This window comes from Recurvomyces mirabilis (assembly GCF_035927965.1).
Source record: "Recurvomyces mirabilis strain CCFEE 5264 chromosome Unknown scaffold_21, whole genome shotgun sequence".
NCBI lineage: Eukaryota > Fungi > Ascomycota > Dothideomycetes > Mycosphaerellales > Teratosphaeriaceae > Recurvomyces > Recurvomyces mirabilis.
The window spans coordinates 81975-105357 of NW_027041955.1; the positions used below are offsets into that span (position 1 = coordinate 81975).

Genomic DNA, 23383 nt, shown 5'->3' on the forward strand with positions numbered 1-23383 from the left:
ACTTCGCCATTCAACTGTCAATTGCTCTCCACAAGAATCAGTACTTTACAGCCGTGTTCTGTTGAGCTTGCCCGATAGCAAACTGAATTTGACCTCGATGTCTCACGAACTACCGTCAACCTGCACTCGAAGCTATAGTACGGAGGGCTCGCAATCTTGGCAGTCTCGAAGTCCGACTTGTGCAATACGAGGCTCCTACTCTTGCTGGCCTTGCATCGATCTCAGAGCTTATCGTCCATAAGCACAAAGATGGGTTCTGTTCTGCTTGTACAGTAGATGGTGCTCGGGGTGGCAATGGCCTTAAAGAGGCTCTGTGCGGTCTAGGTATGCTAAGGCCACAGGTTGTCGATGTTTGACCTGTCAGATTTGTTATTTGGTCTCACGGGAAAGCTGATGGTATGAGAAATCCAAGCAAAGTCAAACAGTGTATGAAAAGTCATTCAATGCTTGGGATGAGTATATGCTCACTGCTTAATTCTCCTTTCTCCTCCCTTGTCTCTGTCACTACTGGGTGCTTCCTCTAGCCCGTGTATCTCCTTTTCTTCAATGAGCTCTTTTGGCCTAGAGAGCCTTATTTACGATGTCACATCCTCGTTCACGAGCGTCCCATCGGCTGCTGGATCTGTCTGACAGGCACCTATCGAGTGCGGGAAACCCATTGGCCTATACTACGTCCTTCAGTCAATGACCAGCAGGCGATGTGGTTGTTCACTGCCACCCGAATAGGATACTGCGCCGATAAATCAAACTCTTTATCCTCTTTTCCTGCTTTCCTTTCCGCTTCAACAACGCTCTTCTTGGACCCTTCGCAGTCTCAATTGATGCAACAGTATTGCTCGAATCAATTCATCGACCATCTTAAAGTAATCAGCATGTCAAGCCCACGACGAACACCCTTTGACAACAACTCACATGATCTACACGGCCGCGACATTTCTTCCGCCTTTCACACGGATCCATATTCCACGATAGACAACAGTATAGGAGAAGACCCTTCTACCATCGATGAGTCGAAGCCAGTATACCTTAAGGACATCTGCGCTACTGCAAGTGGATCAATTGCATCTGCCGTAACCCCATCGCCCATTGACTCTGGCTTTGTGAGCCCGTCTGCTCTCACCCACCCTGCGCACCGTGACTGGCATGGGTTCTATGACCACATGCCACTGCGGCCAACACTGTGGCGAGCAGGGCAGCTACGCGATCTGTTGGCCGCTCAAAAGCTTCCATACAGTCCCACTGCTCCTGACTCACCAACTCCGTCGACTTGTGACACTGCCTCAGACTGCGGCATGCCCGAGTTCGAGGACGATCTGCCCGTCGGTTGCAGGTTGTCGGACATAGTCGACCGACGAGCTCTTATTGACTGCGGCGATGGCTACTGTCTACACGAGAGCATCTGCGTTGATCGGCATCACACACCGAGCAGCCACGTAGTAACACCTCGACGATTCCGGTCCGCAGACCCATGGCTACAGACACCTCGCCTTCCGAGGCCAGCACCAGATCCTACGACGGAGCACGAAGATCTGGCGGATCAGTTGCTACAGCAGCTCGATGATCTGCAAGGTCTTTTGCAGCAGACCACCGTTGGCACCATCGGAGCTCTTCTCAATGAGCAGGATGCGCTCTACGACGTCTTAAGGCATACTGAAGCTCGGGATGCTTTGGCCGACGCCTATGTCGCAGCCACGGTACCACTTCCAGATGCAGATGAAACGACAGCGTTGCAGGAGGACAGATTCATCGATTCGGAGGCAATCGACAAGGGAAGCGACCATGACTGGGAGGTCTTGGACACAAGCCTTCCCAGCGTGGAGAACGGACGGACTTGGAAGCAGTGGCTTTGGGGTCGATAAGTCCAGTCTGTAGGACAACCCCACCAATGACAATGACAAGGACAACGATAGCAGTCTACAACTATCTATGCTCGAAATACAAGATCCTCATTACGCGGAACAAATGTCTGCATGATGGATCTGAAGTGGCCGGACTCGAAGTAGAGGAAGATATCTCTTCGGCCTCGTCGTATGCGTATCTCCTGACAGTCCGAGCGATCCGGTTGTGCTGATTGTAGATTCGTGACGACTTCCTCTACCATATCATTGTCAAATCCGAGGTGAAATAGTAAACTACTCAAACCCGTCTGAAAGGGATTGGTAGACGTTCGTCCTGCTGCAATGTCTGGCTGGACAGCGGCTCTAGCAACGATGGCGAAGTGGGACGTAATACTAGGAGATGACTGCAGGCCATGGTCATCGAGGCGTTGTATCGCCAGGTTCATTAGTTCCAGGTCCATAGCATGTAATGCAACAACTATGTCTTTAAGGTACCAGCCCTGGTTCATGAGCCAAGATCCAGGAGGATGAAGAGCATATCGCTTCCGAACCCCATCTAAAACAGTACCATGCCGTAGCATAATCTCGGTACCCTCCAGACCATGCAGGGTAGCGTTCAGCATATGCATGTCCCAGACATTGATCTCTCTAAGCAGCAGGCAGTTCTCACGCCCCAGGCCAGATAGCCATTTGGCTAGAGGCATTGCAGGACTGTCGTCGAGGTGAGCGTTGAAGCGAGCTAGGGAGTGGTACATCTTCAGTGACTCTTTGCGAAGTTGTCTGCATGTCTTTGTCAATGGGTGCTGGGTTGAGCCTGGTTGAAGTGTCACGGCGTAGGTACTATCGAAGACGAAGGCGTAGATTTGGTTTCGAAGTTCCGGAGAGAGGCGGATAAGGTTAGAGACTTCCATGATATAGAGTCCGAGGGTTCCAATATTAATCGGCGCAAACGCCTTGTCATGTATATCTTCGACTAGACGAAGGGCTGAGGGAGATGAATGGAATGGAGTTATGCGGTCTATCCTCGGCCGAGATCTGGGCGAGGATACAGTCTGAACTCTGCATCCTTCAAGCATGACTTTGAAGCTCATCTGATTTTAGACCAGTCCATAAGCAGAGAAGGACCCATGATGAGTGTGTCCAGGATATTGCAGCCTCGGGTGCTGCGTCCAAAGCTATCACTCCGCTACCAATATCTCATACGCGCTCAGTCAACCACAGCAGCACCTTCGCCCACTCCCTCACAGTCAGGCTTCCTAAAAAGAAACCGCTCAGCAATACTATGGAGTACTCTCGGGTTGGCTTTGGGACTCACGGGCGGCAATCTAGTAGCTCACACCATCGCACCTCCACCCATGCCAAAGCCCGGCACACATGAAGACAGCATCCTCCTTGCCGACCTGAACCACCGCCTCGACGACGAATTCAAGGTCAAAGTCTGGCGAGGGAAATGTTTGGGCGTAGGGAGACAGCTGAAAGGAGCTGAAGGGGGCTGGGTCGAGATTGTGCCGCGGCCGGCGGAGGACGACACGATGCGAGGAGATAGCATGATTAACAATCTCCAAGGCGCAAAAGCTTTCGGCGCGGAGAGACTGTTCTGGGATAGAGATCAACACAGCCTAGTAGCGATCATCTGGTTCGGGGGTGCAATCTCAGGCTGGCCAGGCGTGACACACGGCGGAGCAATAGCAACAGCACTCTCAGATAAAGCTGCTCTAGCAGCGACATTGGCCGAAGGGCTAGGCACTAGTATCTCTGCTGCAGCAACACCTCAACGGATGCCAGGCACAGGCTCCCATGCTAAGATCTTCGTCCCGGAGACTCTGCACGACGATCCGACCCAGATGAGTTTGAGTTATCTGAAGCCTACTTACGCCAACAACTTCTACGTTGTTCGTATCGGACCATCGCTTGATCTCGAGCAGGATCCGGTACATATCGTGCCCTCTCATCCTGCTGGAGTTGAGGACTATGAGGCCACGCTTGAGGCCATGGATGGGAAAGTGTGTGTGAAGGCTAAGTTCAAGTTTGCGCCTAGTAGCAAGCTACAACAGGTTGAGGATAAAATCTTGGATGCGGCGAAGTTGGGCTATGGAGAGTTCAAGCAGTGGATGTGGCCTTCGCGGCAATCGAACTCGCAGGCTGGCTGAGATACGAGTCTCTCGAGCATGGTCGACGGACTCTTGTCATGCAAAACCAGCGCCCAAGCATGTGCGAAACTGGCCCTTGGCCATGGGTTCTACTCAGAGCGCCAGTCCTCCGAGTTCTGGAGCAGAGCGGGTAAGAGCTACCACCATCTGTCAAAATGCTCCTCATAGCATATTGATGGCGCCATGACGTTCGCACTTTGCACCCATGAACCGCCCGCTCCTGCGAAGGTGTGTATCAGGCACTACGATAGTCCAGGAACACCCCACACACCTTCGTAGCGTATAGGATGATGGTCGTGGTTGGGTACATTACGATGAAGGCACATCTCTCCCCTTTATTAGCTACTGTTGAGCCTAAGATCCGCCAGGCCTTGAAACTAGAGCCTGTCCGCGAAGTTATGAGTGGGTACGATTAGTTCAAGGATCCTGTCGCACGACCGCATGGCCCAATCGATACCGCATGCTAGGTGATGAAGTCAACAATACTCGCTGGTATCGTAGGAGATAGCGCCTCCTTTGCCGGTTATGGACTGCAGCACTCGCTTGTTCTGACAGCCGCCAGCTCCTACGTCACAGCTTCACTGCCCTGGTGTCATCATCGTCAGATCATATTACCACAGCGGCTACACGATGTTGGAGAATAAGCACCAGTACAAGCGCGCGGCGACCGTGACACTTCGCGGTGAGCTGTAGTATGCCGCAGATGAAAAGGCCAACATTCGATCTGCAGGTACCCGCATGCCGTGCATGGAAGCGCAGATACGCACTGTGAACACTCCTGATACTCCTGCATTCCCTCTTGTGTTTCTCGAATGATGGAGATGTAGTATCAAGTGAGGCTACGATGCTTCCGGCCATTCACAGAGTGATTATGTCACGTGAGATCGCTTTTCGGACCGAGTCCTCCGTCTCCATCACACTTCAAATGCTCGACATCATCTCCATTTCAAGTTGTCGAGATCGCGAACATCATGTTTTGTGCAATCGACGTGTGTATCTCGATCGGCACACGGATTGTACAGTATATGAAGTGCATATGGTCGTCACGAACTGACAAGCAAATCACGATTGATGATCCAGCCAAGCCGTCAAGTGGGCGCGTAGAGCGAGAAGACGATTCGTCTGCACTGGAGCAGCCACACCCGATGATCCTCTTATCCCGAGCGCATAGGTCTCCGAGCCTGACAGGTCATGGCCTACTGGACATGCCCAAGTTGTCGGTACGACAGCGTCTTGCATCCCATGGCACCACTTCCCTGCTGTAAGTCAACGCATGGTGCTGCTTCGAGCATTGTATCAAGGACACGTCCGAGCCAGGAGAGAGACAGGATGTGAGGGTGTTGCCAGCATGATTGCACTATATCACACTGTTGGTCCATGACTCCACGATTGTGATATGGCATGCTAGTCGGTCTGGCCCATGAACTACCAATATCACTTTCACAGCACAGGGTTCGTTGCATCCACATTCGGGAACGGCCCTCCCGACGGCGTGGTCGATCACACTTGCAACAACCAATCCTCTCGGCATAGAAAGCGCGTTCCTTTCCATTCGCGAAAGCATGCCAAGTACCCTGCTCTCTTTTAGCTATACGGACACACGCATCGGGAAGGCCAAGGTCGTTAGTAGAGACATGGTTGAATGATCGTGCAAGCGAGCACACGCTTCTGCCATAAAGTGCCATGCAGTTCTTGTGCATGAGCCCTTGCATCTGGACCAACCGTTAGGCCGCGTCACTGATGTGCATATAGTGCCAGTTTCATCTGCATACCCTCTCTCATTGACTGTTCCTTTATGATGTAGCTTGATGCCGCTCCGTCTGGTTGTGGAGTACTCATGTCCATACGAAGAACTTAGGGACACGACTGCCAAACTATGGGAGATGGGAGCAGCAGCACTGGATTAACGCTCAACAGTCTGAACATTACGTCTTCGACCTGACGGACCATCTGGAAATAGCGGCATTCGCATCTGTGCCTGGCATTGACGGGATGCAGTGGAAATCGTCGAGGAGCTGCCTCTATTTCTGAACACAAATCTGCTTGACGTTTCGAACTTCACGACACTGTATCCAGGATGCCAGCTTTGCCGGAGGTCCTTGCTCGACGAGCTGCCATAGCAGTTGAGCTTTTACGTGACTCTGCGACAGAAGTATTGGAAGCAGCGTCACTGGAGAAGCGCATCAAGATCCCGTGCTGCAACAGTAGTTCTCCAGCTGGACTTGTCGAAGCTGAGACTCGTGATCCATGGCAGAACAGCGGCAAGTACGCACTAGGATGGATCTACTTCTGTGTCATACTGCTAGCCTTGACAGCGGGCCTGCGATGGTATAATTACTGGAACGACAAGATACGGGTTGCTATCCACAAGGACAAGGTGGAGGAAGCGATCAAGACTGGCTCTCCTGACACCGACTATGAACTTTCTGCACTGGAGACCGATAGGAGCACAAAGAAGTTCTTTCCGCGTGAGGGACCACTACCTCAGTCAGCAACCAGCCAGGTGAAGCAGGAAGTTGAGGAACAGTCTATCACCAACCTTCGAGCACTGAACATGGTGGTCGCAGCGTGTCGGTGGCTTTTCTACCGACCTGTGCCCACAATTCGTCTCCGGAAAGGGTGGATGCCTATCATCACGCCATCAATCTCGATTGTCGCCATCGTGTTCGCAGCTTTGGCTTTCGTCCTCCTCTATTGCTTCATCCCGCAGCCTCTTTTCTGGCAATCGATCTCCTTCGGCTCTCCTCCCGTGGCGATACGAGCTGGCATGATCGCAGTTGCCATGGTTCCATGGATTGTGGCGTTGAGCATGAAAGCCAACTTTATCTCAGTCATAACCGGTATTGGCCACGAGAGATTGAACGCATTGCATAGATGGCTGGCATACATATGCCTGGTGCTGAGCTTGGTGCATACTATTCCTTTCTACGTTACACCAATCTGGGACGAGAATGGGTTGGTCACTTTCAAGAAATATTTTCAGAACCAGCACTTCTACATCTACGGGACTGGTAAGCAACGCAATTACCACTAGACCTAAACTTGCTAACACGTCGCAGGGCTCGCTGCGCTTGTGCCACTTCTGTTCCTCTGTGTCCATTCCCTCCCTCTCTTCCGTCGCAAGTTCTACGAGCTCTTCGTTACAATTCACGTACCTGTATCAATAGCCTTCTTGGCGATGCTCTTCTGGCATTGCCACAACTACTTAACGTCCTGGGACTACCTCTGGGCTACTGTGGCTATCTGGGCAAGCTCCTATGCCGTCCGGCTATTCTACCTTAACTGGACGAATCCTTTTCGAGTCTCCTTCATGATTGGGGAGGAAGCAGCCGTAACATTACTTCCCGAGAACGCCCTAAAAGTGACCGTGCCGACGCAGGTCAAATGGAAGCCGGGTCAGTATGTCTACCTACGAATGCCAGGCATCAGCATGTTTGAAAACCACCCTTTCACAATAGCATCGCTCTGCAGTGATGACTTTCCTTCTGTGTATGGAGAAGAGTACCGGGATATGGTATTGGTCTTTCGACCTTTCGGGGGCTTCACAAAACGTGTGCTGGAAAGCGCGCTTGATCATGGCCCTTGGCACACATATCAAGCTTTTCTGGATGGACCATATGGCGGCATGCGCCGCAGCATTGAGTCATTCGACCATGTGGTAATGTTTGCAGGAGGAAGTGGCATCACTGCAATGGTGTCGCAGCTTCTGGATCTCGTTAAGCGCATGAGGGATGGTAAGGCGGTCACCACGACAGTGCAGGTTGTCTGGGCCCTAAAGCGGCCAGAGACCATGGAATGGTTCAAAGAGGAGTTGCGAATTTGCAGAGAATTTGCACCACCGGACACAGTGACTTGCCAGTTCTACGTAACGGCCGCAAAGCGATTGACCAAGGGAGGGGCAGTCGTCAGTGCACAGACACCAACAAGACCTGTCAGTACGATGTTTCACGACAAGGTCAATGATGTGTTTCAGAACATCGCGAGTAACCGCTTTTCGACGAGCTCAGCCCAAAGAAATAGTGCGCTCATCCGTGAGGAAGCCGGAGGCGACCAGGAGCGGGAGAAAGAGCTACGTCAGGAGAATGAAGATCGACTACGGCCCCTTCCCCCGGCACATATGAAGCCTGTGCGGTCAGTCTCGCCAAGTCACTTGTCTCCAGAACAAAGCTGGAGGGCCAACAGTCATGAGCAACCCCGAACTCGCTCGCCGGATAACCGTATGGTAGAAGAGACACCTCACATGCCGCCGCATCCTACACTACACGAGAAGCGACGATCTCGACAACTGTCACTTGACATTAGCCAGGCACAAAATGCTCAAGCTACCCAGATGCAGCAGCTTCACCAAGTACAAGACCCACAACAGTTTGACTTCGGGTTCCCGTCGACTCCGACAGAGTTCCAGAAGAACTTGATGCGTTTCGCCTTCATGCCAGCAGCAGTAAAGTCTAAGAAGACCGGGTGGAGTACGGAGTGGGGTCGTCCAGATATCCGGTACATGCTCAAAGAGATGAGCCAGGAGTGGACAGGCAAGAGGACATGTGTTTTCGTCTGTGGGCCACCGAGCATGCGTGTCGATGTGAGTAACTCAGTCGCCAGTCTGCAGTCCATGGTCTGGCAGAAGACGGGATTTGAGGAGTTGTATTTGCATGCTGAGAACTATGCTCTGTGACGGGAGGGCGTACCATTCCTTGGCGCTGGTTTGCTTGCTGCGTTTGAGCGACGTTCGTATTGTAGATTACAGACAGAGATACCCCAAGTTGTATAGAATAGCGTATAAGCACCGTTCGTGATCTTTAACCGAACCCCGATAGCCGTGCCTCCCTTATCAAGATCTGCCTCAAATAACCTCTAGAAGTCCGGGAGCATGATGGCATTGAGGCACGACGTGTACATGTCGATTTGCACTAAGTACGCTCTTGAGAGCGTTCTGATCGTACACAACTCCGACCTCAATCCTCGTCTCATCTGAAGCATCATTATGGCATCGCCATTTACGGCTACCTTCGACGGAACAGCAAAAGACGCACTTGAATTCTGGCACATCCCAGGCGCAAGCTTCGCAGTCTTGCATGGTGCAAACTCATGGACAAGAGCCTACGGCAACGCAGATCAAGAATCCAAGACACCTACGACATCGGAAACCCTCTTCTATGCTGCCAGTACAACCAAGGCTCATCTCTGTGCTGCTTGGGGCGTATATATAGACTCGGACCTCAATAGAGGTAGACCGAAGAAAGATCAAGTTGAATGGTCAACACCGCTCGTCGAGATCATTCGGGAGGACTTTGTCTTAGCGGATTGTGTTCGTACCGCTCAAGTCACGCTAGAAGATGCCTTGTCTCATCGCACAGGTCTGCCGAGCCACGAGTTGAGCTACGGATACGATGGTGTGAAGGAGACGAAATCCGTCACCCGCAATTTACGAAATCTGCCTTTGAGCAGCAGCGGTTTCAGGACCACGCTGGAGTATTGCAATACTCCCTTCATCGCTGCCTCGCATGCACTAGAAGTTCTTACCGAAAGACCGATGGCAGCATACTTGGACGAGATGCTCTGGAAACCATTGGGCATGACTCAGAGCTTCCCTGGCTATCCCAAAGCCGCAGAAGCTGTCAAGGATCGAGGCATGACTCTGGCCAAAGGTACTGTATGGTCAAAAGCTCCGGGGTCGAAAGACGAACACGAAGGTCACCTGGTCGAGGAAGAGCACCAGGACTTTCCGGAAATCTCTGGCGCAGGGTATGTGATTAGCAATGCGAACGACTACATCAGATGGATGCGAGCATGGCTAGAACCTGGCTCCGGTCCACTGAGGCCGGCGCTCATCAAAGAAGTCTGGACATCCAGAACGATTGCACCACCGGACGATGCAGAAATCGAGTGCATCGATGGCGTACTCGCGTACGGTCTTGGATGGTACATTAACATGTACAGAGGTCGTATAGTATACTGGCATCCGGGAGGCCTGATAGGGGCGGGGAGTTATATCATGTTGTGTCCTGACATTCATTGGGGTGTGACTCTTTTTGCCAACGGCGAAGGCGCGAGTCTGAAGATTAAAGGTCTTGCATTCGAGCTTTTGGATGTTGCGCTGGGAATATCGGAGAAGGACAGGACGATGCGAATACGATGTCAAGATCGTGCTGTCAAGATCTACGCAGATTCAAGAGAGAGCCAGAAGAGGAGGAGGGAGGAGCTCTGCCCTGATGTCCCCGCAGACCGTAAAATTCCTTTGGCAGTGCCTCTGTCCGCCTACACTGGCCGATTCAGCCACCCTGGTTATGGTCCTCTCACATTTACGGCAGTGCATGTTACCGCGGATCAAAAGGTCTTGCATGTAGACCTGACAAGCCGTACATGGAGGAACTTGCTCATATTTGAGCATGCCAATGCGGAACATTGGCTCGTCGAGAAGCAGATGGGACAGAGTCCGTTGCGGACGATACTGCGCGCCGAGAGCAGGATTGGAGTGGATGGTACAGTGGTGGCCTGGGGTATAGCGTTGGAGCCTTCGTTGCCGGATACGTTGATGTGGTTTGATAAGATCAGAAACTAGCAGTCCGTATAGCTAAATCATCGGCAGAGCTCTCCGACACACATGGCCTCGAGTCCGCTCCATGATCAGCGAATCAATGGTCTCTTCTGTATCCGCACAGAGAAAATGTTCTTTGACAGATGTCTTTTCGGGCCCACTTGCTGCCCGGATGTCAACGGATCGTGATACCCCGCCATCCTGATGATTTGCGGAAAGCAGATTCTGCGGTGTTGTCTGGTCGTTGAACCTACACAGATGCATCTTCTTCCTGTACAACCGAACAAGCTGGCAGCTGCTATCTAACGCATGTCGTGAAGCATTTCCTCAAAACAATGGCTGTGCACTCACGCCCGATGCTTACCGGGAATGGCTACAAGCCTTTCTGGGGCCCACAGACAAGTGCGGTGAAGTGAGAGATACAACGATGCATCTTTTGATGCCGTAAGGTAGCTGACCATGGCTTTTCATAGCTTTTGCGAGGAGGTACGTAGTCAGCTCGGACCGCATGCAGCTTCCATTCCTTCCCAAGAGACCTGCAGGCTTACAGTCATAACGAACAGGACTATGTGATTACGCATCTGGTTGCCGAATTCTTCAACACAGTAACAAGCTTATTGTACAGTATGTTGTTGGACTGTGGATTACCGTCATTGGTGATGTGCTGGCGAGCTGATTCCTCTCGTTTCTAGTCGCATATGGTGTCCATGGCATCCGACGGTACAAGCGCAAGAACGTCAATGTACTCGCCGATGTCAACCTGCCTTACTGGGGACTCGTCGGCGTGGGCGTCTTCTCAGGCGCATACCATATGACTCTGAAGTATCACACTCAGATGTGTATGCTTAATCCAACCATCGAAACATCCAACGCTGACATGTTGCCAGCTGACGAGCTATCAATGCATGTTGCCACCGGGACTGTAATGCATCAGCTCTTTACCTTCAAGCAGCCACCTGAAAGAAAGCGCCTTATCCGAGCAGGACTACTTGGAGTCTTGATACCCTTCGTAGGTGCAATAGGCTGGACCCACATCGAGAATACTCACGGGTCGGCGCTAATACGTCTGATAGTACATTTACCATTGTCTGACTGACGAGTTCACGGTCCATGTCATCCTCTTCCTGAGTATGGTTTTTACCGTCATCTGGAAGACGCGGAAGGAGATCCAGATACACATAACCCGCCCTGAAGACCGCAGCAAATTGACGAAGTTGACAACGTTTGGAAGCTTCTGTGCTGTGTTGGCTTATGTCCTTTGGAACATCGATGTGAATTGCTGCGCAATGTTGACAAGGTGGAAGCATCAAGTGGGAATGCCCTGGGCTGTGGTGTTGGAGCTCCATGGATGGTGGCATGTGTTGACTGCCATTGCTTCGTATGCTTTCATGGCCATCATTGAGTTCTTGACCTTTCCAGATGACTTGAATGACAAAACCCGATCAGCGCGAGGCATTGGCTTTGCATGGCCAGCCACGACTGTGATGCGGGAGCTGGGAGGTGCTGCAAATGGTGGTGACGGAGATGCAGAACGTCGTTGACGGAGGCCAGCTCTCCGTAATCCTACATAGATCAAGGGTTCCCGAAATAGATAGACTAACTTTGATAACATTGAAAGCCTCGGTGCCGGTAGCGAATGGGATATTGTCCTACTGTAGTGTCAAAGAAGAGTTGCCGTTTCATCTCATATGATCGGAGGGAACAGCCGCCGCTACTGTGCTACAGATTGCCTTGGCAGGGGCTTCATCACGCAACTCGCGTAACCCCAAGCATTCCTACAGCCACCAAGAAGTATTATTGGTAATGCACAGTATGAGTTTCAGGTAGGTGTAAGCACACTTTCGTTCATACCCTCACTCATGTGCCTTGAGCACCAGCAACGACAATGCCAATGACACCTCTTGAGCGGCGCGCGACCAAGCGCGAGCAGGCACGATGGAAGCTGAAAAGGACTGTGACCAACGACGACTCTGACGCTGACTCTGACTTGAACACATGCGACACAGCAAGTGACAATAGACGGTGGAGGAAGGCTGGCGCAGAGAAACGGGGATTGCTTGCACGACCAGGACATGACAGTACCCGAGCCCAAGGAACCATATCATGGCGAAGATATTGCGCTCCGAGCCGACTGTGTTGTCTGCTAATACTCCTGTTCGTCGTCTCACTTTTGTCAATCTTCACGGCGGGCGGTCTATGGGTAGTGAAGAAAGGCGTGCCGGAGTATGGGCAGAGTGAGCCTTGGTACCCAACGCCGAGAGGGGGGACAGTGAAGCTATGGGAGAACAGCTATCAACGAGCCGCTGAGCTGGTGGGTCAGATGTCTTTGCCAGAGAAGGTGAATATCACTACGGGTATAGGCTGGAGCATGGGGATGTGCGTTGGCAATACTGGTCCTGTGGATCGCCTCGGCTTCCCTTCCTTGTGTCTGCAGGATGGACCACTCGGTCTGCGATTTGTGGACAATGCGACTGCCTTCCCGGCAGCAATCACTGTGGGTGCAACGTGGAATAAGCAGCTCATGTATGATCGTGGCCGGGCCCATGGTCTCGAAGCACGACTAAAGGGCATCAACGTTCTGCTAGGACCATCGATGGGACCTTTAGGACGCTTGCCCGCTGGTGGCCGGAATTGGGAGGGCTTCGGATCCGATCCCGTGCTGCAAGGTATTGCAGCCGCCGAGACAATTCGTGGCATACAAAGTGAAGGTGTCGTTGCGACCGCCAAGCACTACGTGGCCAACGAGCAGGAGCATTTTCGACAAGCATGGGAGTGGGGCACACCCAGTGCCCTCAGCAGTAACATCGATGATCGCACGATGCACGAGATCTATGCTTGGCCATTCGCGGAGAGTGTGCGCGCAGGCGTTGGCAGTGTCATGTGCTCATACAACCTGGTCAATAATTCCTACGCATGTCAGAACAGCAAGCTTATGAACGGCCTGCTCAAAGACGAGCTTGGCTTCCAGGGATTCATCCAGTCGGACTGGCTTGCACAGCGGTCGGGCGTGGCGTCCGCATTAGCAGGTCTGGACATGACCATGCCAGGCGACGGCTTGGGGTGGCAAGATGGCAAGAGTCTATGGGGTGCAGAATTGACCAAGGCCGTCTTTAACAGCTCGGTGCCCATGGATCGCTTGAATGACATGGTGTTGCGCATAGTCGCAGCATGGTACCAGCTTGCCCAAGATGACACTGCACGCTGGCCCAACACGACTTCAGGTGGTGGACCGAACTTCAGCTCCTGGACAGACGACGAATACGGACAACTACATCCCGGCAGTCCCGACAGCGAGGAGACCGGTGTCGTAAATCAATTCGTACCAGTCAGACAAACAGAAGAAGGTGGTGACCACGATACTCTCGTCCGAGTTATGGCAACCGAGGGCATCGTAATGGTGAAGAACGAGCTTGGCATTCTGCCCATTCCGCGCAGCGTTCAAGGCATCAAGACCAAGGGCTCAGGAGGGAAACTCCGAGTAGGTATCTTTGGAGAAGACGCATATCCGAATTCGAAGGGCAACAATGCCTGTCCCGATCGTGGCTGCAACGAGGGCACACTTGCCATGGGCTGGGGATCAGGCGCAGTGGAACTGCCCTATCTCGTCTCTCCTGCGGAAGCACTACATCGCGAATTCGACTCCGAGACCGTAGAAGTGACAGATTGGAAAACGAACTCCATCAACCGTGTAGACGGTACAGCCGCAGCGCAGAACCTTTGCCTCGTCTTCATCAACTCCGATGCAGGCGAAGGCTTTATAAGCTGGAATGGTATCAAGGGTGACCGTAATGACCTGTACTCGCAGAAAGGCGGAGATGACCTCGTGAGACAAGTCGCTGCTAATTGCGGAGGCAAGAACGAAAATGGCGAGCCCGCAAGCGACACGATTGTAGTCCTACACACCGTTGGTCCAACAATAATAGAGAAATGGATCGACATGCCTGGCGTCAAAGGCGTGCTAATAGCCCATCTGCCTGGTCAAGAAAGCGGGAATGCTTTGGCGGATGTGCTGTTTGGAGCGTACAGTCCTAGCGGACATCTACCATACACGATCGCCAAGCGGGAGGAGGACTATGGGCCCACAAGTGGTATCTTGCGGTATCCTAATGCTGTTGTGCCGCAACAGAATTTTACGGAGGGATTGTATATAGATTATCGATACTTCGACAAACATGACATTACGCCGCGGTATGCGTTCGGGTTCGGGCTGAGCTACACGACGTTCGAGCTCGACAAGCTTGTCGTCAGCGCTCCTGCCAACCTGACGGGAACCGAAGCTCCTCCAGTATCAAGCCACGACCGCCTGGAACCACCTCATCTTGACCCTAGCATCCCAGACGCGAAGACGGCACTCTGGCCAAAGGGTCTGAGGAAGTTAAAAGGGTACGTCTACCCATGGATAACAAGCGTGGATGAGGTGCAAACTGGCCATTATCCGTATCCTGACGGGTATGAGCACTGGCATGCTCCATCCGCGGCAGGAGGTGGCGAAGGAGGCAACCCGGCTTTGTACAAGACCGTTGTCGCCGTGAAGGCTTCGCTGAAGAACACGGGGAGTGTGACAGGCGATGCGGTAGTGCAGGTGTACGTCTCTTTGCCTACGGATGCGCTTGATAGCATGGACAACACCCTTGACGTTCCAGTCCGGCAGCTCAGGAACTTTGATAAGTTCTCTCTTGATGTTGGTGCGGAGCTGGCGGTACAAATGAACTTGACGAGGAAGGACTTGTCGTATTGGGACATCGGAAGACAAAATTGGGTGTTGCCAAAAGGCGAGTTCGATATCTGCCTTGGATTCAGCAGTAGGGACGAGAAGATGCGGTGCGAGAAGCTTGCGCTTTTCAAGGATGCCAAGAGGGTAGATGAGCGTGCGAAGAGACATGCTGAGGTCAGAGGGCATCGTTAGGCGTCGAACGTGACGACGCTGTCAGGCGTGGGTTTGATTCATGTAGCGTAGGTGTTCGCGGCGTAATCCATCATGTTGCCACTCCTGTGCAATACTTGATCTTTACAGACACATCCCATATATTTCATCCGTCGCACATACGTCCAATGCACCTCATCGTTCAATACAATGATGCCTGTCAGTCCTGTAGACTTCACCATCGTATTGAGTGGATGCACGATTGACACGCGCGGCTGTTACCACATCAACTGGATTGAAGTGAAGCTCGGAAATCCGGTCCAGTCGGTCCTACTGGTCTGCGAGCAGAAGGACAGGAAGAGTGATGCGAGTTATCCCAGGACTCGGTGCCGGGTCATACTACATGAATGGTACCAAAAAGCAATGGGTAGACCTGCGCAGAGCTCATAATGTAGAGCAAGCCTCCGGACGTGATCACCTTTCCGATGGATACAGTGTGAATCTGTACGATGGAGAGGCCTTTCTGTAGCACATTGCGAAGCATCACTCCATCATTCCATCGCAGATACGGTCGCATTGAGCAATACATGATGGTAAACGGTCTCATTGTCATGGGATCCGATGTGTGACACCCGGTGGTATACGACGGCGCCAAAGATCGACCATCAAGGCTAGGCCGGAGCTGAAGTAAGAAATGAAAGGGCGGACCAAAACGAAGGCAAGAGCACATCTGTTGTGATGACAGGGGATATCATCAGTCGAGGAAGTTGGACGTCAGTGTGACACTCCTATGTGCTTATAGCAGTCCGATAACAATGAGACATTAGCTATAAGATGTATGGCACGACCGAGCAGAGTGATGATCTAAATTCTCTAGTGTGTACGCAGACCAGGACCGGCTGTGGACTGCGACGACGGGCAATCATCATGTCGTGGAGGAACGCGAGATCAAGTGAAAGAGCGACGCTTCTTGCGGCCTAAGTGGTCATCTATCACGGGACGAGATCTTTCATATCACGTGGGATGTTGCATCGCTACATCGACTGCTTAGGGTGATACTGACAGCATCCGTCGACGCAGAAAATTGCAAGTCGATGGCAACAGCTTTCAGCTAGCATTGATACCGACCGTGTGCCATGGTGGTCAATCGAAGAACAGTGCTGCTTTAGTCATTGTTTCTTGCTTGTATACTATGTACACCCTTGCTCGTCCATACCAGTGCTCACCATCTACTTCTTCTCCTTGGGCGCAATCATCAACTCCGGCCTAACCGCCTCATCAAACTGCTGCTCCGACAGCGCCTCAAGCTCCATCGCACTCTCCTTCAACGACAACCCCTTCTTATGCGCATTCTTTGCCACTTTAGACGCCATATCATACCCAATGACCGGATTCAAACAAGTGACCAGCATCAAACTCTCCTTCAACAAGGCCGCGATCCTCTTCTCGTCTGCCTCTAATCCCTCCATGAGATTGATGCGAAAGGAGTTCATGCCGTCGGTCAGGAGACGGGTGGAGTGGAGGAGATTGGCGATCATGACGGGTTTGAAGACGTTGAGCTCAAAGTTCCCTTGACAGCCGGCGAAGGTGACGGCGGCTTGGTTGCCGAAGACTTGGGTGCAGAGCATTGTCATACTCTCACACTGTGTGGGGTTGACTTTACCAGGCATGATGGACGAGCCGGGTTCGTTCTCGGGGAGTTTCAGCTCACCCAGACCACAGCGTGGGCCGGAGCCGAGGAATCGGATGTCCTGTGCGATCTTGAAGAGGGAGGTGGCGAGGGTGTTCAACTGGCCGTGCGCTTCTACTATCGCGTCGTGGGCGGCAAGCGCCTCGAATTTATTCGGTGCGGTTTGGAATTCGTGGCCTGTCATGGCGCTGACCTCCGTGGCGATGTCCTCGGCGAAGCCCTTAAAGGTGTTCAGGCCGGTGCCGACGGCTGTGCCGCCTTGGGCTAGGTAGCGGAGGCGAGGGAGGGCAGATTGGATGCGGAGGACGCCGTAGTCGAGTTGGGTGATGTAGCCTGAGAATTCTTGGCCGAGGGTCAGGGGTGTGGCGTCTTGGAGATGGGTTCGACCGATCTTGATGATGTGTTCGAAGGCCTGACGTTTCTTCTCCATTGCATCTCGAAGTGCCTTGATAGCGGGCAGTAGTTGCTCTTCGAACTCCAGGACAGCCGCAATATGCATGACTGTGGGGAAGGTGTCGTTGCTAGATGCGGACATGTTGACGTGGTCGTTAGGGTGGACGGGTTTCTTGCTTCCCATTGTGCCGCCCAAGATTTCGATGGCACGGTTGGAGATGACTTCATTGGCATTCATGTTCGATTGGGTACCAGAGCCGGTCTGCCAGACGACGAGAGGGAAGTGGTCGACAAGTTTGAGGGAGGCGACTTCGGAGGCTGCTTGTTGGATTGCATCGCCGAGTTTGGGGTCTGTGTATGCCATTAGATACAGCTTGTCTATAAGGGCCAATGACTTCCCTACCTAGTCCAAACTTGGTGTTGACCTTTGCTGCCGCACCCTTGAGTATACCGAATGCTCGTACAATGGGCGGCGGCATGCGATCTTGTGGTTGGTTGATCTTGAAGTTCTCCAGTGATCGCTCCGTCTGCGCACCCCAGTACCTGTCACTCGGCACCTGCACCTCTCCGAACGCATCCGTCTCTGTTCTCATTGATGCTGCCATTCTGCTGGTAGTTGTGAAGGTCCTTGCCGAAGTAATAGGTATTGATCGGATCGATTGTGATCGTGGTACGGCGAGTCGTGTCTTTGATGTGGATGTGTGCTTCAATGAGGTTGCGAAGGTTCGCTTGGCGCAGAAAGCCCCAGATTCATATGCGATCGCTGTTCTCGGGATGGCTGTTCGCAGCATGTTTATTAAAGAAGTGCTATACTTTTCTAGAGCTCAAAGCTTGGTGATGAGGAGAAAGCTCCAACAATGAAGCTCCAATGCGTCGATCCTACTTATTCCGAGGCTCCGACATGTGATCCCGAGAGATGCCGCACTTACTTTACTCCAAGCCCGTTCCCTTCTGTTTAGCTCAAGCTCATATGCGTTCTCGATGAAGAGACAGAAATGGACAGAAATGGACAGAAATGATTCCATATTATTACTAGACTTGTGAGGTCAAGCTCGATACGCTGGACTATTGTTGTCGAGAATGGTGCATCAAGAGTGCTTCGTAAGTTGTACCTCTTCTGTCTCGAGCTGGGCTCTCTGCTTCTAATCTTTTGCCGACCGTCATCACAACAGATTGACACAGTAGTCGAATGCTTGAATACCTTCCTACAAGAGTATCAAGCAGCCTCGATCAAGGAAGAGAGAAGGATGATCAGCCAATACTTCCATCTCCATCTCAACGCCACAATGTGGCGCGGTGCGTCGCAGATTGCAGATTGCAGATTGCAGATTGTTAGTGCGGGACAGTGATTGGGTGTGAGTATTTACATGGCCAGTTCATGCACAATACACGACCAGGTTTTAATCTAAACTCGCGACTCGCCCTCCTTGAAACGTGTGTCGCGCATGACGTGGAGATAACATCCATGTCCCCGTCATGCACACGCGTGGCAGAGTTGGAATCGTATGTGTTGGTGGTGTGTGTGAGTGTGAGGTAGCGAGGCATATGCGGCAGCGCTCACCTCAGAGCCACGTACCTTATATAGCCATATACAGCACAGCCTGACTCGCAGCCTGATATACTGACCAAGTGGAGAGGATTAGTGCAATGAAGTGAGAAGGAGGCTTCCGCATTATCATCCTCGACTTGGAAGTCAGCGAAATGGCTTACGATGCGAACTCGGCATATCAGCCGCCGCAACGAGGATATTATGGCCAGCAGGCGCAAGGTCGACAGGAAGCTCCGGCATATGCCAGGCAGCAGCAGCAGCAACACCAACTGCAGTATAGTGGCTATGACCAAGCATCGTATGGGCAGGACTATCAGCAAAGTTACGAGCAGCAACCGCAACAATACCACAGGCCGGATGCGAGGCAGCCACAGCAGTATGAGCAGAGATCGCGTGGGTACGAGCAGAGGTCTGAGCAGCAAGGGTATGGACAGGATCCAAGGCAGGGACACCAACAACAGCTTCATGGGCAGGACTCGAGGCAGCAGCAATACGGTGGCTCGAACGGCTACGGCTACGATCAGCAGGCACAAGCGCAGAACTACAGTGACGGCTACGATGGTGGGCATAGAAAGCCAAGGCCTGTGAGTGGCGAGAAGTTGCGACGACAGCAGCAAGAGGCCCAGGCACAGGCCCAGCACCAGTATGCCGAGCAGCAGCCGCAGTATGATCAAGGCTATGATTCTCGATATCAACAGCAACAATCGCAGCCCGAGCCGCAAAGACATATTCCGGCCCAGCAGCACAGACAACCACAACCGCAGCCTCATCAGCAGCAGCAGCAGCAACCACAATTTGCCGAACAGCCAGAACAGTATGAGAGGAACTACGATCCACGTTATCAGCAGAGACCTGGACGAGCCACGCCGCAGGACAATGGCCAGTATCAAAGCCAAAGACCTCGACCACCGCCACCAGATCAGCAGTACGAGCAGAAAGCTCAGGCCCAGCATACTGGCAATCGTGCTCAACCGACCGCGCAAAGACAGCCCGTGTACCAGCCCAGCACACCCATCCAGACTGGCATACAAGGACAACCGCATGATCAACGCAATGGGCAGACACTACCTGTTGAGCAGACCAGACGGCCTGCACCAGTCACTGCAAACACAACCAGATCTCAGCCAACACCACCTCCTGCACCGTCAGCCGACCAGAAGAAGAGAACGATGGATGAATGGAAGGCTGCCGAAAAGGCGGCCCTTCACAAAGCAATGGCACCAAAAGAGACTTTAGCTCAAGACAACGCTTTCCCGACGTTTCCAGCGAAGAAGAAGGAGCACCTAAAGCCCGGCGATCGTTCGAACAACGAGAGCGCAATGAGCATGAGATCTAGTGGAGAGCAGCCCAGGTTGTCAACTGACTCAAAGGATCGTGAATCCGTACCGCCGATGCCGCAGAAACCTCCAATGTCGCGGGACAACAGCTATCAGCAAGAACGGCCGCAGCAGCAAGGACGGTTGGCACCACAAGGCCGGCCGTCAATGGACCATAAGCCGTTCTCTTTCGAGCCTCTCGGGAAACGTGATGAGCAACAGCCGCAGCAGAGTCGCGAATCTGCCGGCTCAGCACGTCATGTGCCAACACAGCAGGCTCAGTACACCGGCCATCACGAAGAGCGCCAGCAGCAGAGGCCTCCACATGTCGCGGCACCGAGACAGGATATGCGTTCGCCACCGCAGGCACAACCATACTCGCAGCCTCCACCTGTACAGGAGCAGCAAAGGCGTCCACAGTATGACGAACGCCAGCAATCATCGTACAGTGATGGCAGATCAGTCAAAGAAGCAAGCAGGCCAATGCCACCGACTATCAACACCACGCAAGCCATGCGACCACAAACAGTAGAGTATGCCGAGCAACAACCAATGAGCCCCGCTTTAGTGCCTCCACGACCGAGCACTGGTCAAGGCAATCGACCTCAACTTCGCAATGTACAAGCGGCGACGAGCCCGCAATCGCAGCTCTCTTACTCGCAAACGCCGACTGGTTATAACGCTCCCGGAGCACAAGCAGCCCAGCTCGCCGTCCACGAACCTCCACAGAGCAAGCGTGAAACACTCAGCGATTTCTATGCCGACTACCACGACCAGCCGCAGCCTCCCCTCCCTCAACCACAGCTCCCATCACAAAGGAGAGATAGTGAGATCGAGCAGGAAATGCCTGACTTTGATGGTGCGGCGCCTAGTCAGCGTTCGATGGCAGACAAACGAAAGACGCTTGATAAGCATTTAGCTGAAGCTCCGAGAGCTGCGGCGCCACCACTGATTCCGAGGGTGTCTGATCAAAGTGTACAGTCTTTGCCTAACATGCATTTTCAGCAGCCTCATCAGCAGCCGCAGCAGCAACGCGATGTATATCGGGAGATGGTGAATCGAAAGCAGCCGCCTGCTGATCGACGCGGTCCTCAGGCCAACTACGGGTCGCCGCATCCACAACAACAACAACACTCACAGGACCAGCCGCACTCACCTGCAGGACAGTATCCTCCTCAGCAGTTTCCCGGTCAGACTCCGAAGCCGCCGTATGCCCAGGAGCCACCAGTCCGACGGTCGATGGACGATGGGAGACAGACTGATCCTCGACAAATGCCATATCGCCAGGGACCTTCTCCGGGACAGCGTTTCCCAGGTCAAGGTCAGCCACCGAGAGGTCCGTACCCCCCTCAGCAGCGTCCTGGTATGGAGCAGCGTGGTGGATCTGGCCAGACAGTACAGACAGTGTGGTCCGATCCTGGTCAGCAGCGCGTGCCAAGTGCGCCGCCATTACAGCAAGGACTACGACAACCACCCGGTCCATTTGGGGCGATGCAGCCGATTGGACACCCTCTATCGCAGCAGCGCTCTGCACCCGAAGATGGACAGTCTCGTCACAGCAATCCTGATGCGCTTCCACAGCATCCAGTACCCTTCAGACCTGGACTGACGCAGGAGTCTCAAGTGAGCCAGCCCGCCAAGCCACATCCTGTGCGCAACTACGATACTGCTTCCATTGCAAGCCATGGTCGGCAAGCATCTCTAGCCGAGCCTACACAGCCAGTCACACCGCATGAGCTGGAGCAGCTGCGAAACGTCGTGAACAATAACCCAGGTGACGCCAAAGCTTCCTTCCGTCTGGGTAAGAAACTGGTCGAAGCGTCCAAATCACTTGCTTCAGAAGGTGGCCGCGCAGATCCTAAAACAACAACGAGGAACTACGAGAAATACGTCCTCGAAGCGCACAAACGCATCAAGAAAGCCGCCACGGCGGGGTATCCCGAAGCCCAATTCTACCTAGCCGATGCTCACGGCCAGGGCTCCCTAGGCCTCGAAGCCGATACAAAAGAAGCCTTTAACCTCTACCAAGCCGCTGCTAAAGCCGGGCACGCGGGTGCCGCATACAGAACAGCCGTATGTTGCGAAATGGGACCCGAAGAAGGCGGCGGGACGCGGCGAGATTATGCCAAAGCAGTACAATGGTATCGGCGTGCCGCCGCGCTCGGCGACATAGCAGCCATGTACAAACTCGGCATCATCCTGCTCAAGGGCTTGCTAGGCCAGCAGAGGAATATTGGGGATAGTGTGAATTGGCTGAAGCGGGCGGCGGAGAAGGCGGATAAGCATAATCCTCACGCCTTGCATGAACTGGGGATGTTATATGAGAGCACGAATACTCATCCGGAGATCCGGGCGAAGATTATCGCGGATGACAATTATGCCCGGGAATTGTTCACGCAGGCTGCGCAGTTGGGGTATAAGACGTCGCAGTTCCGGCTCGGGCAGGCTTACGAGTACGGGCATCTGAATCTACCCATCGATAATCGCGCGAGTATTAGCTGGTACTCGAAGGCTGCGGCTCAGGGCGAGCATCAGGCGGAGCTGGCGTTGAGTGGATGGTATTTGACCGGTTCCGAGGGCATCCTGAAGAATTCGGACACGGAGGCTTATCTGTGGGCACGCAAGGCGGCGCAGAGTGAACCGCCGTTGGCCAAGGCGATGTTTGCCATGGGGTACTTTTCAGAGATGGGGATTGGGTGTCCGATTAGTATGGAGGAGGCGAGGAGGTGGTATGGACGGGCGGCTTGTAAGTCCTCGCATCTCGTTCATGATCTCTTGGTTTCGATCGGAGTCTGTTGTTTTGGTTTGGTTCGAATGACTGACTCTTCTTCGGCAGCATATAAATTCCCCAAGGCGCTGGAACGGCTGGAGGAGCTGAAGAAGAATGCGAAGAGTAGGCCTACGCCAGGCAATGGGAAGTTGAAGCGGGATCAGAAGAGGGATGAGGCCGAGTGCGCTGTTATGTGAATAGTAATGTGTTGGATATTTCATGCTCTATGTTCACGATATCTGGAAGAGGTGGACGCAGGAAATGTGCTGCAGGGCAAA

The 23383-nt window shown here is 53.0% G+C and overlaps 8 protein-coding genes across 8 annotated transcripts; 7 read left to right on the top strand and 1 right to left on the bottom strand.

Annotated features, from left to right (window-relative positions):
- Positions 1-872: 872 nt before the first annotated feature.
- Positions 873-2071, top strand: LTS14_007502 (uncharacterized protein; the record flags this gene model as incomplete). Its single annotated transcript, XM_064840194.1, has 2 exons — positions 873-1851; positions 1914-2071. 2 exons carry the CDS (start codon positions 873-875, stop codon positions 2069-2071), a joined length of 1137 nt encoding a protein of 378 aa, XP_064692074.1.
- A 1122-nt stretch (positions 2072-3193) lies between these two features.
- On the top strand, positions 3194-3988 carry LTS14_007503 (uncharacterized protein; the record flags this gene model as incomplete). Its single annotated transcript, XM_064840195.1, has 2 exons — positions 3194-3843; positions 3877-3988. The coding sequence occupies 2 exons, from the start codon at positions 3194-3196 to the stop codon at positions 3986-3988; spliced, it is 762 nt and encodes a 253-aa protein (XP_064692075.1).
- A 2077-nt stretch (positions 3989-6065) lies between these two features.
- On the top strand, positions 6066-8660 carry LTS14_007504 (uncharacterized protein; the record flags this gene model as incomplete). Its single annotated transcript, XM_064840196.1, has 2 exons — positions 6066-6999; positions 7048-8660. 2 exons carry the CDS (start codon positions 6066-6068, stop codon positions 8658-8660), a joined length of 2547 nt encoding a protein of 848 aa, XP_064692076.1.
- A 309-nt stretch (positions 8661-8969) lies between these two features.
- LTS14_007505 (uncharacterized protein) lies at positions 8970-10547 on the top strand (the record flags this gene model as incomplete). Its single annotated transcript, XM_064840197.1, has 1 exon — positions 8970-10547. The coding sequence occupies one exon, from the start codon at positions 8970-8972 to the stop codon at positions 10545-10547; it is 1578 nt and encodes a 525-aa protein (XP_064692077.1).
- A 311-nt stretch (positions 10548-10858) lies between these two features.
- LTS14_007506 (uncharacterized protein) lies at positions 10859-12064 on the top strand (the record flags this gene model as incomplete). Its single annotated transcript, XM_064840198.1, has 5 exons — positions 10859-10935; positions 10997-11009; positions 11087-11147; positions 11216-11532; positions 11597-12064. 5 exons carry the CDS (start codon positions 10859-10861, stop codon positions 12062-12064), a joined length of 936 nt encoding a protein of 311 aa, XP_064692078.1.
- Positions 12065-12408: 344 nt separating this feature from the next.
- Positions 12409-15429, top strand: LTS14_007507 (uncharacterized protein; the record flags this gene model as incomplete). Its single annotated transcript, XM_064840199.1, has 1 exon — positions 12409-15429. The coding sequence occupies one exon, from the start codon at positions 12409-12411 to the stop codon at positions 15427-15429; it is 3021 nt and encodes a 1006-aa protein (XP_064692079.1).
- Positions 15430-16616: 1187 nt separating this feature from the next.
- Positions 16617-18075, bottom strand: FUM1 (fumarase fum1; the record flags this gene model as incomplete). The annotated part of the gene is made up of 2 exons (XM_064840200.1): positions 16617-17821; positions 17874-18075. The coding sequence occupies 2 exons, from the start codon at positions 18073-18075 to the stop codon at positions 16617-16619; spliced, it is 1407 nt and encodes a 468-aa protein (XP_064692080.1).
- A 1096-nt stretch (positions 18076-19171) lies between these two features.
- On the top strand, positions 19172-23302 carry LTS14_007509 (uncharacterized protein; the record flags this gene model as incomplete). Its single annotated transcript, XM_064840201.1, has 2 exons — positions 19172-23081; positions 23172-23302. 2 exons carry the CDS (start codon positions 19172-19174, stop codon positions 23300-23302), a joined length of 4041 nt encoding a protein of 1346 aa, XP_064692081.1.
- Between the last annotated feature and the right edge of the window lie 81 nt (positions 23303-23383).